General features: G+C 49.0%; 7 protein-coding genes across 7 annotated transcripts; 2 read left to right on the plus strand and 5 right to left on the minus strand.

Moving 5' to 3' along the window:
* Positions 1-311: 311 nt before the first annotated feature.
* N7525_011502 (glycerol-3-phosphate dehydrogenase GUT2) lies at positions 312-2,669 on the minus strand (the record flags this gene model as incomplete). Its single annotated transcript, XM_002560507.1, has 4 exons — positions 312-397; positions 460-1,788; positions 1,844-2,103; positions 2,239-2,669. 4 exons carry the CDS (start codon positions 2,667-2,669, stop codon positions 312-314), a joined length of 2,106 nt encoding a protein of 701 aa, XP_002560553.1.
* A 1,779-nt stretch (positions 2,670-4,448) lies between these two features.
* N7525_011503 (cytochrome P450) lies at positions 4,449-6,233 on the plus strand (the record flags this gene model as incomplete). Its single annotated transcript, XM_002560505.2, has 4 exons — positions 4,449-4,817; positions 4,915-5,672; positions 5,740-5,858; positions 5,926-6,233. The coding sequence occupies 4 exons, from the start codon at positions 4,449-4,451 to the stop codon at positions 6,231-6,233; spliced, it is 1,554 nt and encodes a 517-aa protein (XP_002560551.1).
* A 687-nt stretch (positions 6,234-6,920) lies between these two features.
* N7525_011504 (uncharacterized protein) lies at positions 6,921-7,295 on the minus strand (the record flags this gene model as incomplete). Its single annotated transcript, XM_002560504.1, has 1 exon — positions 6,921-7,295. One exon carries the CDS (start codon positions 7,293-7,295, stop codon positions 6,921-6,923), a length of 375 nt encoding a protein of 124 aa, XP_002560550.1.
* Positions 7,296-8,634: 1,339 nt separating this feature from the next.
* N7525_011505 (DASH complex subunit DAD2) lies at positions 8,635-9,181 on the minus strand (the record flags this gene model as incomplete). The annotated part of the gene is made up of 3 exons (XM_061215513.1): positions 8,635-8,765; positions 8,833-8,892; positions 8,950-9,181. The coding sequence occupies 3 exons, from the start codon at positions 9,179-9,181 to the stop codon at positions 8,635-8,637; spliced, it is 423 nt and encodes a 140-aa protein (XP_061068025.1).
* A 348-nt stretch (positions 9,182-9,529) lies between these two features.
* On the plus strand, positions 9,530-11,645 carry N7525_011506 (shugoshin family protein; the record flags this gene model as incomplete). The annotated part of the gene is made up of 4 exons (XM_002560502.2): positions 9,530-9,578; positions 9,656-10,067; positions 10,121-10,659; positions 10,720-11,645. The coding sequence occupies 4 exons, from the start codon at positions 9,530-9,532 to the stop codon at positions 11,643-11,645; spliced, it is 1,926 nt and encodes a 641-aa protein (XP_002560548.2).
* A 551-nt stretch (positions 11,646-12,196) lies between these two features.
* On the minus strand, positions 12,197-12,808 carry N7525_011507 (PPP1R11/YPI1 family protein; the record flags this gene model as incomplete). Its single annotated transcript, XM_002560501.1, has 2 exons — positions 12,197-12,519; positions 12,595-12,808. The coding sequence occupies 2 exons, from the start codon at positions 12,806-12,808 to the stop codon at positions 12,197-12,199; spliced, it is 537 nt and encodes a 178-aa protein (XP_002560547.1).
* Positions 12,809-13,423: 615 nt separating this feature from the next.
* N7525_011508 (exportin CRM1) lies at positions 13,424-17,327 on the minus strand (the record flags this gene model as incomplete). The annotated part of the gene is made up of 10 exons (XM_002560500.1): positions 13,424-13,664; positions 13,724-13,895; positions 13,954-14,332; positions 14,438-14,667; positions 14,736-15,978; positions 16,047-16,759; positions 16,821-16,892; positions 16,973-17,045; positions 17,110-17,139; positions 17,262-17,327. 10 exons carry the CDS (start codon positions 17,325-17,327, stop codon positions 13,424-13,426), a joined length of 3,219 nt encoding a protein of 1,072 aa, XP_002560546.1.
* Positions 17,328-17,812: the final 485 nt, after the last annotated feature.

Here is a 17,812-nt window from a genome sequence, read left to right on the forward strand (position 1 = left end):
CGTTGACAAAATACAGGGGATTGAAAGAATAAAAGATATGAAAATGAAGAGAATGGGGAGAATGGAGAGAATGGAGAATGAAGAAATTGAAGAAATTGAAACTACTAGCGAGTTCAGGGTGGCACTTTCCGAATGTGAATGTCTTTTTGGGAAACATCATTTTGGGGTCTTGGAGGTTTCGGGATTTTGGAGAAGGTCCCCGGTTTCAGAGCGTCAATGAAGAGACCAAGAAAAAAATATCGATGTTGGAACAAAATAAAGAGGAACGCTTCTATTTATACAAGGCCGGTCTATATATACCCACACTTCATCTAATTGAGCGAGGGCGTTGCTGCAGGAGCTGCAGGAGCTGCAGTAGTAGCACGCTTGTCACTCTCAATCATATCCGCGGGAGGTTCTAGAACGGTCAGCGATGTGGTTCATTGGATTGTTTTTGTTTTCAGCAAGTTTGGAACATACCGTTACGAGAGAAAGTCGCACGCTCGGCATCATCGACCTGCTTAACACGGCCATTCTGGACATCACGACGCGAAAGGCCCATGAAGCTCTTGGGCAGACCCATGGACGAAAGGAATGTCAAGGAATCTTTCCACTCAAGGTCCTTGCGGGCAGTGCTCCACTCCAATTCCTCACCCATCAGGTCAATCACGGTGGGGAGGGATTCGAGAGCGGCCTCGGCATTCAGGAAAGCCAGACGGGTGCGACGGGCAATCACATCGACGGCGGTTTGGGCATACTCGTGACGAACGGCGTAGCGGACCTCGCCATCAATGAAAGGATACATGGGGGAGATGCGGCAGCCACGCACAGGGAAACGTTCGCTGGTAGGGGAAGACAAGGCAGCGACCTGCCATGAGCGGTCACCGTACGACTCGGTAAGGTGCTTGGCCACGTCGGTCTCGAGGCCGAAGTGCTGGATAAGGTTGATGAACAGGGTCTTGGAGAAACCGTGGGCACCGATGAGGCGCACCTGGTGAGTCTGGCAGCTACCGTCGAGAACGGCACCGTCAGCAACCAGGCCACTGCCACCGACACCACTGATGTCGGGAAGGGTGCTGAGCTGGCGGGGCTTGAGCTTGAACACGTTGATCGCCTCGTCCACGGCCTCCTCGGCCATCTGGCGATAAGTGGTCCACTTACCACCGGCGCAAGTCAACAGTCCAGACTGAGAGACGGTCACCAGGTGGTTTCGGACGAGAGCCTCCGAGTTCTTCACCTTGGGATCGCGCACCAAGGGACGGATACCAGACCAAGCAGCCAGGACGTCGCTTCGGTCCACGGTGATATCCGGAGCGATGTAGCCACGAATCTCCGAAAGAATCCAGTTGATGTCCTTCTCAGTGGGCTGGGGTTGGGCCTCGATCTCACAGGGCTGGTCCGTGGTACCAGCGATGGTGTTACCCTGCCACGGCAGGAAGAAGATCACACGTCCATCCGATGTGGAAGGGTCAATTAGACCCATGTTTGAGGGGCTGAAGTAACCAGGCAGGATGATGTGGACACCAGCACTGGGGGCCACAATCTCCTTGACATCGGGCTCGTCCATCTTGCGGATGGAATCAGAGAAGGGACCAGTGGCGTTGATGACACCCTTGGCACGAATGTTGAACTCCTGGGCGACCTCGCCGTTCTTCTCTGTGACGAGGTCCTTGGCGCGCGCACCGCACAGCTTGCCGGATGCATCCTTGTTCAGTCCAGTGACCTCCAGGTGGTTCACCACGGTGGTACCGTAGAGCGCAGCGGTCATGGCGAGAGAGACGTTCATGCGGGAGTCATTGTGCGCACCATCTTATCGTAAATTAGCCAAAATCATTTCTTCGCAGACTCGGCGTTCGCTACGTACCATAGTAGACCATTGCTCCAATGATGTCATCACGCTTCAGCATGGGGAACGCGTCAATGGCCTTACTCTTGGTTAGGAAGTATGAGGTCTCAATGCCCTCGGAACCAGCCAAGAAGTCATAGGCCTTGGTGCCGGCCCAGAAATAGGGAGCCTGCCACCATTTCTGAACAGGCACCATAATTGGCAGCCATGATGACAGATGGGGAGCTGTGTTCAAGAAATACTTGCGCTCCCTGAGAGCCTCCTTGACTAGCGCATACCTGCGATGCCATTGTTAGCAGGGATGCCCGGGATGCGGTGATTTTGACGTCAAAATGTTTCCAATTGAAAATACAAAAAGTGCAAGGAAAAAGGAAAAAGGAAAAGAGGGGCAAAAAAAAATAGGAAAAACTCACTGATTGTAGTCCAATTCCCACACAGCCTTTTCAAGGTAACGGACACCACCGTGTACCAGTTTGGTACTCTTACTACTAGTACCCGAACTGAAGTCATCTCTCTCCACCACCGCGACCTTCAGGCCTCGGGTGGCGGCATCTAGTGCGATACCAGCTCCAGTGGCTCCAGCACCAATGATGAGCAGGTCATATTCCTCCTCGTCGTTACTGCGCTTAAGGTCCTGAATCTGATCGAGGCGAGACTTGATTGAAGGGAAACTGGGCGGAACCAGCTTGCCTTCACGGTAACCTGGCGGAGGAACGGCCGGGGCTTCGAGGCCCGGAATATTTCGCGGACGATAAGAAATGTAGAGAACACCTGCTCCTGCGGCAGCGGCTGCGGATGTGTAGAGGAGAGGTCTCAAGAGCTTGCGCGAGTGCCGGGCAGCCATGATCTGCGGTCTTCGGAGTGTGCGGTGATGTAATGGATGTAATGGATGTAATGTGATTAAATTTCCAAATATGCCGGGATTTTTCCGTAAGAATATGTGCGAAAAGAGGAATACGAAGGATGATTAGGGGGAGAAGATGAAGAGGAGATGAAGAGGAGAGGAATTCAGAGAGGAATGAGTGAAGGGGAGGCGAGAGGCGGGAAAGACAACGACAATTTCCCTTTTTTATTATTATTTTATTTTTCCAAGAATATCAAGGCAAATATAACAACACACATCTATGAAAGGCAAGATTTGCGACAATCGGTTCAAGTCCAGATACCACAGATACCAAAGATGAGATTAGCTTGATCGCTACACCTTCCACTGCGAATACAGGGGTGGTCACGAGTACAAGAGCCTCTGCGTCATGGGGACATGGGGACATGGGAGCAGGGCAGCTCACCATTGGAGCAGATGGAGATGGGAAGATGGGGATGGGCCCTGCCTTGTTTCTCTCAATTCTCCCACCAATTGGCCCAGGGGATTAGGGGAAAAAACCTCCCCGGGTCTCTACTCCGACACATGACGTGAAGAAATTTCGTTATCCCTTCCAGAGCTTCCAACTTCCCCTTTCCAGCTCTCAACTTTCTACAGATTTCAAATTTCCAATTTCCAATTTCCAATTTCCCAGGATTACAATACTTTTACAGATGCTATAATATAAATAGTATAAATATCGGGAAGCCGATTCTACGTTCATTCCCCGACGCATTTTATCTCTGCCGATCTATCTCAAAGGGTCTGGACTTCGATCAATCTCTTCGTGGCCACCTGACTGTCAAGCTCCATTTGACCAATTGACCAGTCAGGGACTGCTATCTTGCCCCATCCGGGGCCCACGGGAGACCAGGGGGACCCGTTGATGAACAGCTTTGGATCGACCTGCTTGCGAGTCCCTTCGAACTCCACTATGCCAATCCCTCTGGATTCCGGTTTTGGTTAAGAATGTTATCATCGAATCTCGGAGAGTCAAAGGGTTGACATATGGGAACCTTCCCAGATTTGGGAAACCTTTTGCCGAATGAGGCTCTTCTTTCTAGAAGGTCTTGAGTCCTTGCGCAAGTGGATATGATCTTCACTAGCCCCTTATGCAGCAATAGCGTGGTCTGGACCGTCATATCACATTATAGACGACTATATAAGTACTATTTAGACTAAAAAAAGAAAAAGAGGAGAAAAGGAAAAAAGGAAAAAGCGTCTCTGATATAAATACTCCAGAGAGAAATCTTGGAAATAATCTACGTAGCGAAATCAGTCTCTCTGTTAGCGTATCCCAAGTCTACTTAACAAATAGGAGCATTTCGGACATATATACCATCTCTTTAAACATCAGCATTCAATTTGACATATAGGGACAACCACTAACTATAGTACACCTACGGTGTACTCCGTATACATAAAACCAACCTTGATGCATTAATGCATGAATTATATATGGCATCAGTGTTAAGCGGAATATTTCCGCAGTGCGGAATGCCCTCGGCTGGGCACATCGCCCGTCTGTCTGCAAAAGACCTGAGACCTGGCAAGACCTGGGGTAGTGTGGGGTAAAAGGACACCGAGAGAGGCCATCGCGGGTTGAACGACCTTGACAACACGGAAATGTTCCATACCGTGAAAGCCTCGACGCTTAGGGCCGTGATACTCACATATTTATACATCCCCCCAGTCCTGATAGGTCTATGATTATCTTTGTATATATCAACGTCAAGATCTATCCCATAACCATCCAGCACCATGGCTATCGCCGCTGCCCTGGCGTCGCTACAAGGCAGTGTGATCGAGTATCCCTACCACTCACTAGCCGCCGCAGCCGTCCTCGCCCCCATCCTCTATGTCATCCTTAATGAGTTCATTCGTGATGCCGCCCGCGTCAAGGGTATGAAGGGTCCGCGCGGATTGCCGTTGATTGGAAACCTGGCCCAGATTCGCAAAGATGCCGCGGAGCAGTATCGCCTCTGGTCGAAAAAGCACGGCGCTGTGTATCAGATTCAGCTGGGGAACATCCCCGTCGTCGTGGTCAACTCTGCTGCGTCGGCAAAAGTGCTTTTCGGTCAGAATGCGCAGGCTTTGAGCTCTAGGCCCGAAACTTATACTTTCCATAAGGTTGGTTATCGGAGTTGTGTCATGTGCAGGCTTTTTGTCTTTGTCTTTTTCTTCCGTTTCCGCCCCTTCTGTAGTAGGACTGACGAAACCTATATAGATTGTTTCCAATACTGCCGGAACAACTATCGGCACCTCGCCATATAGCGACTCTCTGAAGAGACGCAGAAAGGGCGCCGCGTCGGCTCTCAACCGGCCCTCTGTCGATACGTACGTGTCACATTTGGACGTCGAGTCAAAGGCCTTCGTGGAAGAGCTGTACAGATATGGAAACCACGGGAAGACACCCGTCGATCCCATGGCCATGATCCAGCGTCTGAGTTTGAGTTTGGCATTGACTCTGAACTGGGGCGTGCGTATCGCTTCACAGGAAGAGGAATTGTTCGATGAGATCACCGAGGTGGAGGAAGAGATCAGTCGGTTCCGAAGCACCACCGGAAACCTGCAGGATTATATCCCTCTTCTGCGGTTGAACCCGTTTAGCTCCAACTCGAAGAAAGCCGCCGAGATGAGAAGGCGTCGGGACAAGTACCTCGGTGCGCTTAATAGTGACTTGGATGATCGCATGGCAAAGGGGACACATAAGCCTTGTATTCAGGCCAACGTTATTATGGATAAGGAAGCTAAGCTGAACAGTGAGGAGTTGACGTCGATTAGCTTGACCATGCTTTCTGGTGGCCTTGACACTGTCACCACTTTGGTTGCGTGGAGTTTGGGTTTGCTGGCTCAACGTCCTGATATTCAGGATCGGGCGGCCAAGGCTATCCAGGAGATGTATGGCGAGGATGATCCCATGTGCTCTCCTGACGATGATCAGAGGTGTGCGTACATTGCAGCTCTGGTCAAGGAATGTCTTCGGTATGTTCTAGTTCCATTGCAGCCAACTGGGCTATGACTGGACGCTGGACTGACCACGATACCCTAGATTCTTCACTGTACTGCGATTAGCACTTCCTCGCACTTCAATCAAAGATATCACCTATAAGGGAATCACCATTCCCAAGGGCACAGTGTTCTTTTTGAATGCCTGGGCCTGCAACATGGGTGAGTCAAACTTGATATTCTACCTGGGCAAGGGAAATAGACCCCAACACCATCTAACCCTTCATAGACCCCGACGTGTGGACTGACCCGGATGACTTCCGTCCCGAGCGATGGCTCGAGCAGCCCGACGCGCCTCTCTTTACGTATGGTATGGGTTACCGGATGTGCGCCGGGTCACTGCTAGCCAATCGTGAGCTCTACCTGGTCTTCATCCGCACCCTCAACAGCTTCCGCCTCGAACCTCATGACAAAACAGACTGTCACCCTCTCCGGGGTAACTCGGATCCGACTAGTCTGGTGGCCATTCCTCAAAAATATAAGGTCCGATTTGTGCCGAAGAATGAAAAGGCTCTGTCGAAGGTTCTTGCGCAGTGAATGGTGCCACATTGGTGGTATCTATTTGGGGTAGGGATTTGCTTCTGCACAGAGCCAAATCCGGAGGATACCCGGGTATATGGCAATCTTGGCCTAGAGCCTGTGCTTCTTGCATTTCGGATTGCTGGTTCCATACAGCTTTGCGGAGGAGTCGAGTGGTTCTTATTTGATATACCCAGCATTTCCGGTTTGACGTCGGACACATTCCTCGTACCCACCTTGATGTGGGAATTGATATGACACTCTTAAACCCAGTCAAGGCTTGGTCTTTTATTACTTTCTTTTTCCTTTTTTTTTTTTCTTAAAAAAATAAAAATAAAAATAAAAAGTATCATCCAAATTCCAATTTTTATCATGGGCAGTCTGGTAGATAACTAATTAGGTCAAGGCACCTCAGCCTGGATTCAACTCCTTCCGATGATCATGACATATATATAACAGTTCGGGGGTATAGGTTCGTGAGAAAGACCAAAGTGGGTTGATCCATAAGAAAAACAAAAAAATAGAAGAATAGACAAGAACATAATATATCTTTTCCAACAATGACGCCTGTGTCGCAGTGTATGCAAATTATGAGGGAGCAGCATGAGGGCTGCATGCATTTGGGTGTCCACGGCATCATCCAGATGTGGGACGATGGACTCGAGAAGCACAATTTTCGAGTCCGGGTTCGAGTTCGAATTGAAATCATGTGGTAGTCATGCGCCGTTTCAGGTCGCGAACTTGGTCGAAGCAAGATGCGTAATCGCGCAATTCATCTTGGAGCCGGTCGGCCACATTGGAGGAAGTGGATGTGTTACTCTTCAGCGAAGAGAGTGAGGTTTGAGATGAGGAGACAGATAGAGTTCGAGATGGGTTATGGGTGTCTGCTTTGAGGGCTTCGGCTCGAGCTTGGGCCTGGTTGATCTCAGACCAATGTGTAGACGCTGCGCTCGATCTTCGTGACATCCCATCCGATACCTCGTCCAGCTCTGCTAGTCGGCATGTTTGGGAGCAGTAGGGAGCGCCCAGGGTCTGACGGTCACAGACCAAACAGAAGTCCAAAGACCATTCAGTCGACATGGTATATGAGAGAAACGGTGGTCTCGGGTTAAGGGTAATTATAGATGAAATTGAGGTTGGGATGTTGGAAAGGTTGCAAAGGTGCAAGATTGAGATATTTGGAGAGAGAAGAGAAAGATCAAAGCTCAAAAGCCAAGCAGTCAAGAAGTAAAGAAGTAAAGAAGTAAAGAAGCCTAATCACCTCATAAGACTGACATTGTTGAAGTGTCACACAGCGATCATGCCATACCACGCAATGGAATGGGCAACGAGGTCCTTAAAAAAGGAAAAGAAAGAAAAGAATAAAAGAATAAAAATAAAACCAACCCGGCTATTGCGGGGAAATATAATCGCGCATGTCGAATGAAATGCAATTGAAATGCAATGGGAGTGCACGTTGACAAGGAAAAGAGGGGAATTTGTTGTGCTTCGGGCGCTTAAAGGAAAAAGAAAAAGAGAGATATAGGTATGGAGGTACTCCGTGGATAAGTACCTACCGTATTGCAATGCTATGTAGTTTATATGTAATCCACTAATAGAAGTACTTTCAAATCAAGTACCCTTTCAGGCACATGTACTTCAAATCCACCAAAACATAGGTACATATATAGGTGCATATAACTATGTACCTAATAGGTAGGTACCTAAATAGGTCCAAGAGTGTCCGTTCGCCTTCTTTTTTGCCCCTAAAAATCTGCAGGAACCTCGAAATGGTAAGATGGATTTTCCTCTTTCAGTCTCCGTCTCATGATGCCTGAACCTTGACTCTATTAACTTGTAACTATTACCCATGTACTCTGTAGCCTCCACCAATCACTTCATCCTATATTCCTTGCTATGCAGCTATTCCTGTATGATTATCTTTGCAGTAGTGCAGAAGTTTCAAAAGGAACTAAAACTGAGAGGGGAAAGGAAATAATCTTAATCCTCTTCTGATTCGTCCACCATTTCGAGATAACCATCTTTATTGCATGGACCAAAATCTGCAAATCTGCATTGAAATCAGTTGGTCACGCGAGAAATGGATTATCTTCGATTCTCAGATGCTTCCTGCGAAACATGGCTGGAAGTCCCATGATTAGACCTCGAAGCAATCTGCTCTTCGTCTGATAGTCTTCTGTTCTGGGAAAGGTCACCAAGTCATATCGACATGAGCCAACTAGGTCCGAGGGCATGCTCAAAATGCAATGGCCAATTCTTTGGGCTCATACACATATTGGCGAGATAAACCCGGAGAGAAATGTCGAGTGCATAGGCCTGTCAAACTTTCACAAATGGTTCGGGTGTGCCGCAAAAGATGAGATCATTCGCGGTGTTTCGGCCGGGGTCGAAGGGGGAGAGAGAGATGTCACTGGCCGGTTCACTCGCCCGTCTTATCACGTGGCTCAGCTGGAATGCGAACCAGCGTTGATGGCAAACGAGCATCGTTGCGTGGTTTCTCCACATTCTTACTATCCGACTCCATAGGTTCATAGAGTCCGCCTGCCTTGTCTGTTACAGGATAAAAATCAGTATGGAATTCCAAAGTTTGAAAAGTACATTGTATAAATTGACTTACTCGAGGCGAGAGTAATGGCCCTAAGAACGTTATCCCAGTTGGAAAGCACGTATGCAACAGCTAATTAACAGGGTACAGTTAGCGACCAGCCTCGAATCAAGGGACAGGTAGACCAACCTTCGGTGCCATCTTTCAGCGTGGAGATCTTATTATCCAACGCTTGCATCTGAATCGCCAATGTTCCACTCAGATCACGTAGTTGTCGCAGGTTCTCCAGTTCCGCCTTTTTGGCTGCAATGCGGGCCGACAGCGCCGAAGATTGCTGCGATTGCGAACCACTGGGCTGGCGCATAGATGAGCCACCAGGAGCACCGGGGAGCATTGATGTTGGTCGTGATGAGTACGCCATTATGGGAAATCTGTGGCGGGAGAAGAAGCTATGAAGAACACGAGCTCTCAGAAAGTCCTGTTGATGGCCGTGGCCCCGCCAGGAGGCGTGCTGAGTCATCCAAACACTAGCCAGCTTTGGAAGCTAAACCAAAAGCGGACAAACATCAACAAGGGCTTGGCATTCGTCGCTGTTTACCTTCTCTCTCTTCGCTCCATACTCAGAACTTAACCCCAAACAACGCACAGTCCTTTTCCTGGTGTGTAATCTGTGGACTCGACATTACGTCCAAGTTCATTCTACCTGCACACCAGGATTGTCTTCCAACCTGTCTAATTACGCAGTGGTCGCTGCCCCCCGGTCAACACCATGGCTCGGTTGAATGACTATGCGGCTCCTGCCGAGTCCATTGATGCTTGTAAGTTCGCGCAATATACCGCTATTTTACAACGTTCGAGCTAGCAGTTGACATATGGCCTCTTGGTTTCCATCCAGTGAAGCGACGATTTGTGCGACAAAACCGTGAGATCGCAAGGGTGAACTCCTTGCAATCTCTTCGTATTCGCAGCCTAGAGTCAGAAGTATCGCATCTACTTTCGGAGAATGTGTCGCTTCGCAAACAGGTCATCAATCTCACACAGGAAACCGAAAGATTGGAAGCAGGGAAAATGCTGCACAATGGAATATACGACATCAAATCCAAGCTAGATGCCAAACTAGCCGAGTTGAGCAATTTGGCGGCAGATTTGGGTTCATTGCCCCGCAAGGTGGGAAAGCTCTGCGACGATCAGCTCGATAGGCCAAAGCAGGCGGAGTCCAGACCTAGGACAGAAGACATAGTGGGAGGCGAAGATGGAAGGCTTCCTGCCATTGTTGAGGACAAATATTATCCCCGGCGGACTCTGGAGTAAGGACGCTCCATATTTTTAGGCCACTCCAAGTTGCTAACACCTTCTCCAGGCCCCAGGAGCTCGACAGCCTGGTCCATGACGATCACAGCATCCTAGATTCTCCGCCACAGTTCAGCTTTATGCCGGAGGAAGGGGATGCACCTATCGAACATTCAAGTCCATCGCCACCAGAATCGAAATTCAGGAGCCAAATAGAAAATGATACCCCCGAAGAACCAGAGCCGTTACTTCCTCCAACCCTCGAGACACGCAGGAAGAAAAAGAAGTCAGGTTCGATTGTTGCGCCAGAAATTAGCCCCGCGCAAACAGATCGGCCGCCAAGTCCACCTGTCGACACTACTCAGCATGCAAAACCGGTTTCAACAAAGCGCAAATACATACCCGAAGACGATGACAGATTCGCATCCAACCTTATTGGCGACGGCGACGACGACGAATTCCAATTCACCCGGCCCAGTCACAGCCCCAAAAAGCGAACAACACCATTCGAAGATACACAGCGAGACCAATTACTCACTGAAAGCCACGTCGAGGTGACAAGAGGTTCAAAAACCCCGGTCCTGTCTATGCGGAAGGTCCTCGAGCCAAGTATGTTCTGCAGACTCTTAGTTCAAACCCTACAATGGGTATAGCTAACAATCCGAACAGAGAGTGCAAATTCCAATCTAGGATCTCCCAAGAAGGCCCGCATGTCTTCGTACCAGGACTCTAAGCTTCTGCAAATGTCCACTAAGGGTGACGAGAATAACAACTCGCCCCAGAAAGTGAAGGATGTCGAGAAAATCGGTGGCAAGACTGTCAATCAAAAGCCGCGTGTTTCCAGAATCGCCCCTTCAAACAAAGAAAAGCGCGCCATTCACCCTGTCCCTCCCCAGCTAGAAGAGCCAACGCCACACCAGCCAGCAATGCCACTACATCCGAATGCAATGAAGACGGAGGAAGAGTCTGCAGTTCGGCCTTCCCGGCGTCGTGGTGCTGTAGTTAGCTATGCAGAGCCTAACCTCCGGGACAAGATGCGCCGCCCTACCAAGGAAATGATCGATGCTGTTGCACTTGGATCGCGAAGGTCCTCTAGTTTCCAGGCAAGTCAAGAAAACGTGGACGGTGGAGGAGAGGGTGGCCACACTCAGCCTCATAGCAGCCTCCCGGATGATTCCACTCTGGCGCAGAGCTCAGATCTGTTCTCCGCAGACGGATCTTCAGAACAGCTGGCAATGGTCTCACGGAGAAAACGCAAGGTGTCAGCGAACCCAAAGGACGACAACGATGCGGGGAATCCAAGTTCTGCCCTCAAGAATGAGATTGAGGACAGCCTCGCAGATATCTCGGCCCAAGTGTCTCAAAAGCCATTAAATTCAAGGCGTCAGACTCGACGTCACTCGTCAAACCCCAGGAGTACAACTGCAAATATAGCACAATACGGCGTGGACCAGGTTGACCTGCAATCCCCAACTGGCGACTCTCCAGAAGACGAGGACTCATTTGGACCGGGACCAAATAGTTCGACAATGGACACCAATGACGTCAGACGTGGGCAGCGTGTTGCTGCAAGGAGAAAAAGCATGATGGTATGAAGTTCACTTTAGCGCTTGCCAGTAACAGGATCTCTCTATCCTTGCCTATGTACAATTATAGACCGGACCGGGCTGCAGTTATGTTTCAGATACCCCCTCACTGCGATCCCTATCTTCTCAATACAAATTTCATTATCTTGTCTACCCAACGTCCTCTACGTGTTTCAAGTAGGCCAAGTAAAAGTAGCTCTTTCAATGACCACTCAACCGTCGCATCGGATGCAGCGCGCCGTAAATGGATTCGACATGTCCCTCCCCTCTGACTCTGTCAAAGGTCATGCCATTTCATTGTACATTTTCCTGCATGCCACACACCGGAGTTGAGTGGCTCTTTCCCAGCGTCGTGCAATGGTCATACACACTGCGCACAGATATAGATCTGTCACATATCACACACAAAGGGAGGGGGTAGTATACGACCCTAGCCAAGATGATTCGTATGGCTGTGCATCGGAGCCCAACTAGAAGGCATAGCCCAAGATTTGCTCAGTTCCGCCTCATCTCCTTGCCTTGCATTGCCTTACCAATCGGAAAAGCCCCAAAAAACAATATCAAGTACCCCGCGCATGATTTTGGTTCTGCTTCGGATTCTTCGACGGCTTAGGCATCTTCTCATATGCATTCGGACTTGGCTTCCTGCGATTGCGTTTCGGTTTAGAGCCGTGGTCTTCGGGGCAACACCCTTCGTCCGGTTGGGACGCGTGCTCGCTGTGGGGTTCCCGCCCTCCGTTGTGTGAGTGTGTGTGGCGAGCCCGGTTGACTCTGGCGGTGCGACGGTCGTCTTCACTCTCGCTATCACTCTCAGATGAGCTGGATGAAGACTCTTCTGAGCTACTTTCTCCCACTGGCCGAGCTTTGTGGTAGATGCAGCATACTGGGGGCGGTTAGATTGTTGCTGGTTGCGGAGAATGATCGAGGTGAATAGAGAATAGATAAATTAGAACCATACCTTTTGAACTCTTTTTTCCCATGCCCTCGTTGTCTACAACATCTTCACTCCATCTGATTCGCCGAGAAGACGATGTTGCTTCGCTGGCATCAGTAGGTGCTTCCTCAGCTCGTAATCTGAGGGTTGGGGGAATGTGGGCAGTTGAGGAGTCTTGTGGGGACTCTGTGGTGGTTTGGAACAGATTTGACCCCATCGGCTGGCGTGTTCGAGACATTGTGATGGAATAGAGTGACGTGAGTTAAAAGGGCTCAGAGAAGCAAAGAAGCAAAGAAGCAAAGAAGCATAAAATCACTACCTAGGTACTTTTTCTGGTGATGCAACTGATAAGGATTCACCGCCTTCCGATCACTGCACATGTACATACGATATCTATACATAGCATAGGCCTCAATGTAGTTAAGACAGTTATCACTTATACACTGTTTGTATCTTTGAATTGGAAATAGTTTTTAAATCATTTGACGTTAGAAGCTATCAAACAAGCTCGCGCCTTGAATAGGCAAAGTACACAGATGAAATTGGTAATTCCATTCCATGTAGAGCCGTGATGCACCAATCTCAACCCGCTCAGACAGGGAATGGGTTTATGTCGCATGCCCAACAGCCAAGGGAGGTGATAAAAAAAAAAGAAAAGATAAAAGAATAAATTCACACACATCTTTCCAGAGCAAAGCCTCCCATGTTGCAGCAACACATGGCTTCCCATGATCTAGAGCTCGTAGAAGGACCAGCCGTCAAGGCCGTCACTCCAGGTCAACCCTGATTCTTGCTCGTGTCCAGGGGAACCAGTAGAGGCAGCAACAAACTCAGCACGCAGTTCTTGGTCCAGTCATAGCTCATCCTCATGATCCATCTCCGATGGCTTCAACAGACCTCCAACCTTCATAGCTCGATCGCGCTCAGCGACCTGGGCATCACGCACCGCCTGCTCCCGTTCTTCGGCATACAGCTCCGCGTTGTCATCAGAGAATTCTTTCAGGGAAATCAAGAAATCACGAAGGTGAGTCTTGAATTTGTTTAAGTCATCAGTGTATGCAAACAGTCCAAGAACAAACTGCTTGATTTGTGCTCTGGTGGGAAAAAGTCAGTACGGTCTTGCATGATTTCAATCGACGCCGAGGGAGCTTACTCTTGAAGATTACCGAATGCATTCTTGAGCAAATTTGCGATGTGCTCCTGCAAAAAGTCTTTGTTTGAAGTCCCAGCCGGGGCTTGATCGGGGGAGTAGATGGGCTCCTGGATTTTGCCTGATTCCACAAAGTAAAACATGCGCGACAAAAGCATAGCCTGGGATTTGAACCCTAGAAGATCACGTTGTAAGCTTCTTTTTCCATACCAAACACTAAGGACATTACTTACCAGCCTTATGGTCACTGTCTGTGAGGACAAAGAAGACGTCCTGGAGAATTGGGATGTAGAACTCGCGGAAGAAAATACTCGAGGTCTGCGGGTCAGTTTCGGCCATGTTGTTCATCAGCTCCAGGCACATTGTAAGACCAGTGTTCTCCACCTCGCGGTTGTCATGCTTTGATGCCCACATGCATGAATCGATGACAAACTTGAACTGCGCAGCATCGAGTTTCAAAAGTGCCTGGAAGCAGTACAGATTGACAGCTTGAAGTAGTTTAAAGAACTCAACCCGATGTTCAGGGTATTCGTGGAAGTCTTTGTTGATCATCTCAAGAGTGCAGTTGAAAACACTGTCCATGATGGCTGGAATCTTATCCTCCATCAGATTCTAATTCAGCTGTTAGCAAGGTGCAAGTATGCGATGTGCGAAGCCATTGAATAAAGGGGCATTGCCAGTCATCAAGTTAAAAAAAAAAGCCAAGAAGGAACATACGTGAAGCTTGTGGATGATCGTAGTCATGGCATTCAGGACCTCAGCCTCGCGTGCATCGGGGACGTTCCGGGCATAATCAATAAGTACAGCCTCCATAAGCGGCGGTACCATGCTGGCATTGACCATCTCAAGGTCGTCTGACTTGTCCACGTAGGTGTCAATGAGCTTCAAGATTTCTTTCTTGATGGTCCGAAGTCCTCGGACCTTGGGGGTTTTCGGTGCAATGGCTCCTGTTTGTGTGTCAGTCAAATGGGAAAAGAATTTCGGCTGCTCATCAACGGTGAGTTGGGTTACTTACCATCACTAGCAACAGCATCATTAATCAGCTGACTGGCAGCACGGTACATATTCAACATGTCGTGATAGATCCGGCCAATCTGAGAATAAAAGTAGGTACCAATTGAAGAGCAAGCTGCAACATTAGTCTTCATGATGTTTCCAACGATCTTGATGGTGTTAGCATCTTGCAGAATCGCGGGGTTTTGGTTTGCCTCCGCAATAATTTGATCCCAGGCGGTGTTAGGGAGCGCCATCAAGTTTTCGGTCAAGCGGTCTTGAAGACCCTTCTGACCTTGCGCTGAGATCATGTAGCCACAGGCTTCATAGAAAGTATGGATCTGTTGCGGGGAGAGGTCCATCGTGATCTTTCTCATATTCCGGACAATTTCTTCGATGAAAGGTTCGCTTTCACCAGGTTGGAGTGCCACGAAATGGCGTCTGCACTTGTTGGCGATCTTGATAAACGTATCGCAAGCCATGTCTTGGACACCCTCGTGTGTCTCGTGCATAAACTCAAAGAGCTTGTTGACGACCGTCTTCAGGAACTTCCAGTGAGCCTTCAAGAACCGGGGGTATTGTCCCACGATGTACATGATGTTACTCGCCACCACAGCTTTGTTGTCCTTTCCGCGCTTCTGCTCTGTGAGGCCAAGAAGATCCTTGATCACGGTTACCAGGAAACGTTTTTCGGTTTCCTCGTTCATGGCTCCAGAGATAGAACCAATAGCCCAGCAAAGCGTGTTACAGTTCACCCACGACCATTCGGTTCCATCAACTTGCTTGGCCAGTTTATCGATCATGATGGTCTCCGTATCAACCACATCAAGATGGGTCAGGTAGACCAAGCATTCGCGTATCGTCTTGTAAAGTTGGATGGTGTCACTTTCCTTAACAAACTCGCGCACAATTTCACCCTCGTCGTTTTCGACAACCAAGACCTCTTCTGGGCGGACCATCTTCTCGATCATCACGGTGCGGAGGTTTGTTAACACAGTCTCGTACTTGTGCTTGCGCAAAGGATAGTTCGCTAGGGTAGTGGGATTGGGAGCACCACCATTCGCCAACCCACTAACGCTCATGGATACCAGCGGGTTAATGTCGGTAATTGGGAGCTGCTGCATCTCCTCGTAAAGTTCTTGGACGAGCCTCGTCCAGTAGTCCAAGCAAATCTTGAACACTTCCCGATCGTCGATCTGGCTGACCCGAATCAGGTAGAAATGTGCGTGCGTGAGGTAATCTTGGTTGGGCAACTTCTCGATAAGCTATGAAAGAAAGCAGGACGTCAGCAACAAGAAAACCAGCATGGCGTTGAAGGAAAGGAGGAGCGTACATCCAGATGAGCACTGAAAAAGCTCGAGAGGAACAAGGCCAAGTTTGATACAAACTCTTGGTCTCGTCCGTTGCTCATGGCATATGTCTGCTTCAGGTCCAGGGACAGAGGAATGACATTGGAAACGGTCGTGAGGGTCTCGGTGAACATGTGCACCAACCGTTCGTCGTAGTTGTAAGGAGCGCCAATTTGCAAGCCACCAATCTCAGTCAGACACTTCAAAGTCACATTTCGGAACTCGGGCTCTCCCAGGAATCGGGTGAGGAGAGTGTTGATGATAGGGGTTTCGAAAATGTATCCCAACGGGATCCAGTTCAAAAATCGAAGAAGAGTTTCGAGGGTCGCTTTCACCAAACTAGGTTGGTTTGCAGTGTTAAGAACCTCGGAGCACAATTGGAAGATCGACGCAAATTCCGAGGTCATGGAGGTCTTCAAATTCCGTGCCTTGGCAGAAGTCATTTGATCTTGCGAAAAATCGAAGACTTCCTCCGACAACAGACGGAGAATTGTCATGTTGTTCTCACAGATCGAAAGGCTGGCATGACAAGAAGAGATGATCTCGTTGATGAAGGTGGGCCAGTTGTGCGGCCATTCTTGCTTCAGAATGGAGACGAGAACGAGATTGAGCTTGTTCAATAGAGGGCGCTCCGCTTGGATTTTCTCTTCGGATTCGGAATTCTCGAGAATAAATCTCACAATAAAATTGCGGATACCTATGATGGATAATATTAGTATGGGCGGGAGGCAGAATCACGATGTTATTGTAGTTCTTACCCTGGCATTGGTCTCTTGGTAGAACCTTCCATCGGGTCATAATCACATTGTCCAAGACTTGGAGAGCAATGTCTATTAAAGTCAGCAACTCCTCTTTTTTGGTTCCCCCAGAAATTTCAAGGCATAGGGGGGTGTTGCCACTCAAAACACACATTTGGTTTGAAGGTATGAGGCCTCTTGGAGGATATTGCCCACGGTGACCCAGGCATCGGGATTTTGCTTGAACTGAAGAGCACAGGAATGATTAGTTTACAATTCAGACGACGTTGTGGAAGGGCTGTGCGCTTACTTCTGTCAAAGTCTGCTGTGCTTGGTTTTGCTAGAGGTGGGTTATCAGTGTCAGTGTTGTGATCCCCAAATCTTCACTGAGGGGTATAGAGAATCCATGAATTTCCATGAATTCTGCAATCCAAGCTGTATCGAGCAGAAGGTTTAACTTACCACAGCACCTTTGCCTTCAAACAAAGCTCGGACCGTGTTGTCCAGCTCTTGTACCGAAATCGACATCCCGGCGGAGGCTGGCGATGTCGCCTCTGATGACGGAATGGGGGGGTTGAGACACGAGAATCAAGGGTGGAGGTTGATGGGAACCGCCTGGACAGGATATGGTGGTGCCAGGGCGGCTGCAAGGCAGTATCAAATGATAGAGGGGAATGAGAAGCAAGTGTGTTCGGTGGGGTAGAGATCCTTTAGAGGGGTCTTGGGGGGGTCAGCACGATGTCAGGACGAGAAATGATTGGACAGGGGGACTAAGGGGAAGGGAATGTGAGTTTAGGTCAAGGCTTACCATACACTGAAGGCAGTAAAAAAATAAGCATGAAATTTGGGGGACAAAAAAAAGAAGGAAGCTATCGTAGACTCTGGCGGTGAGAGCGCGTTGGATGTTTGAACTTGATCTCTCGCGGTCTCGTCGAAGTCTTAGTCAGCACCAAGCTCTTACCTGGAACCTTGGAACCTTCCAAGGTTGAAATAGATACCTAATGTACATACAT

This window comes from Penicillium rubens (genome assembly GCF_028828025.1).
Source record: "Penicillium rubens strain IBT 27055 chromosome Unknown utg000004l_segment0_segment0, whole genome shotgun sequence".
Lineage (NCBI taxonomy): Eukaryota > Fungi > Ascomycota > Eurotiomycetes > Eurotiales > Aspergillaceae > Penicillium > Penicillium rubens.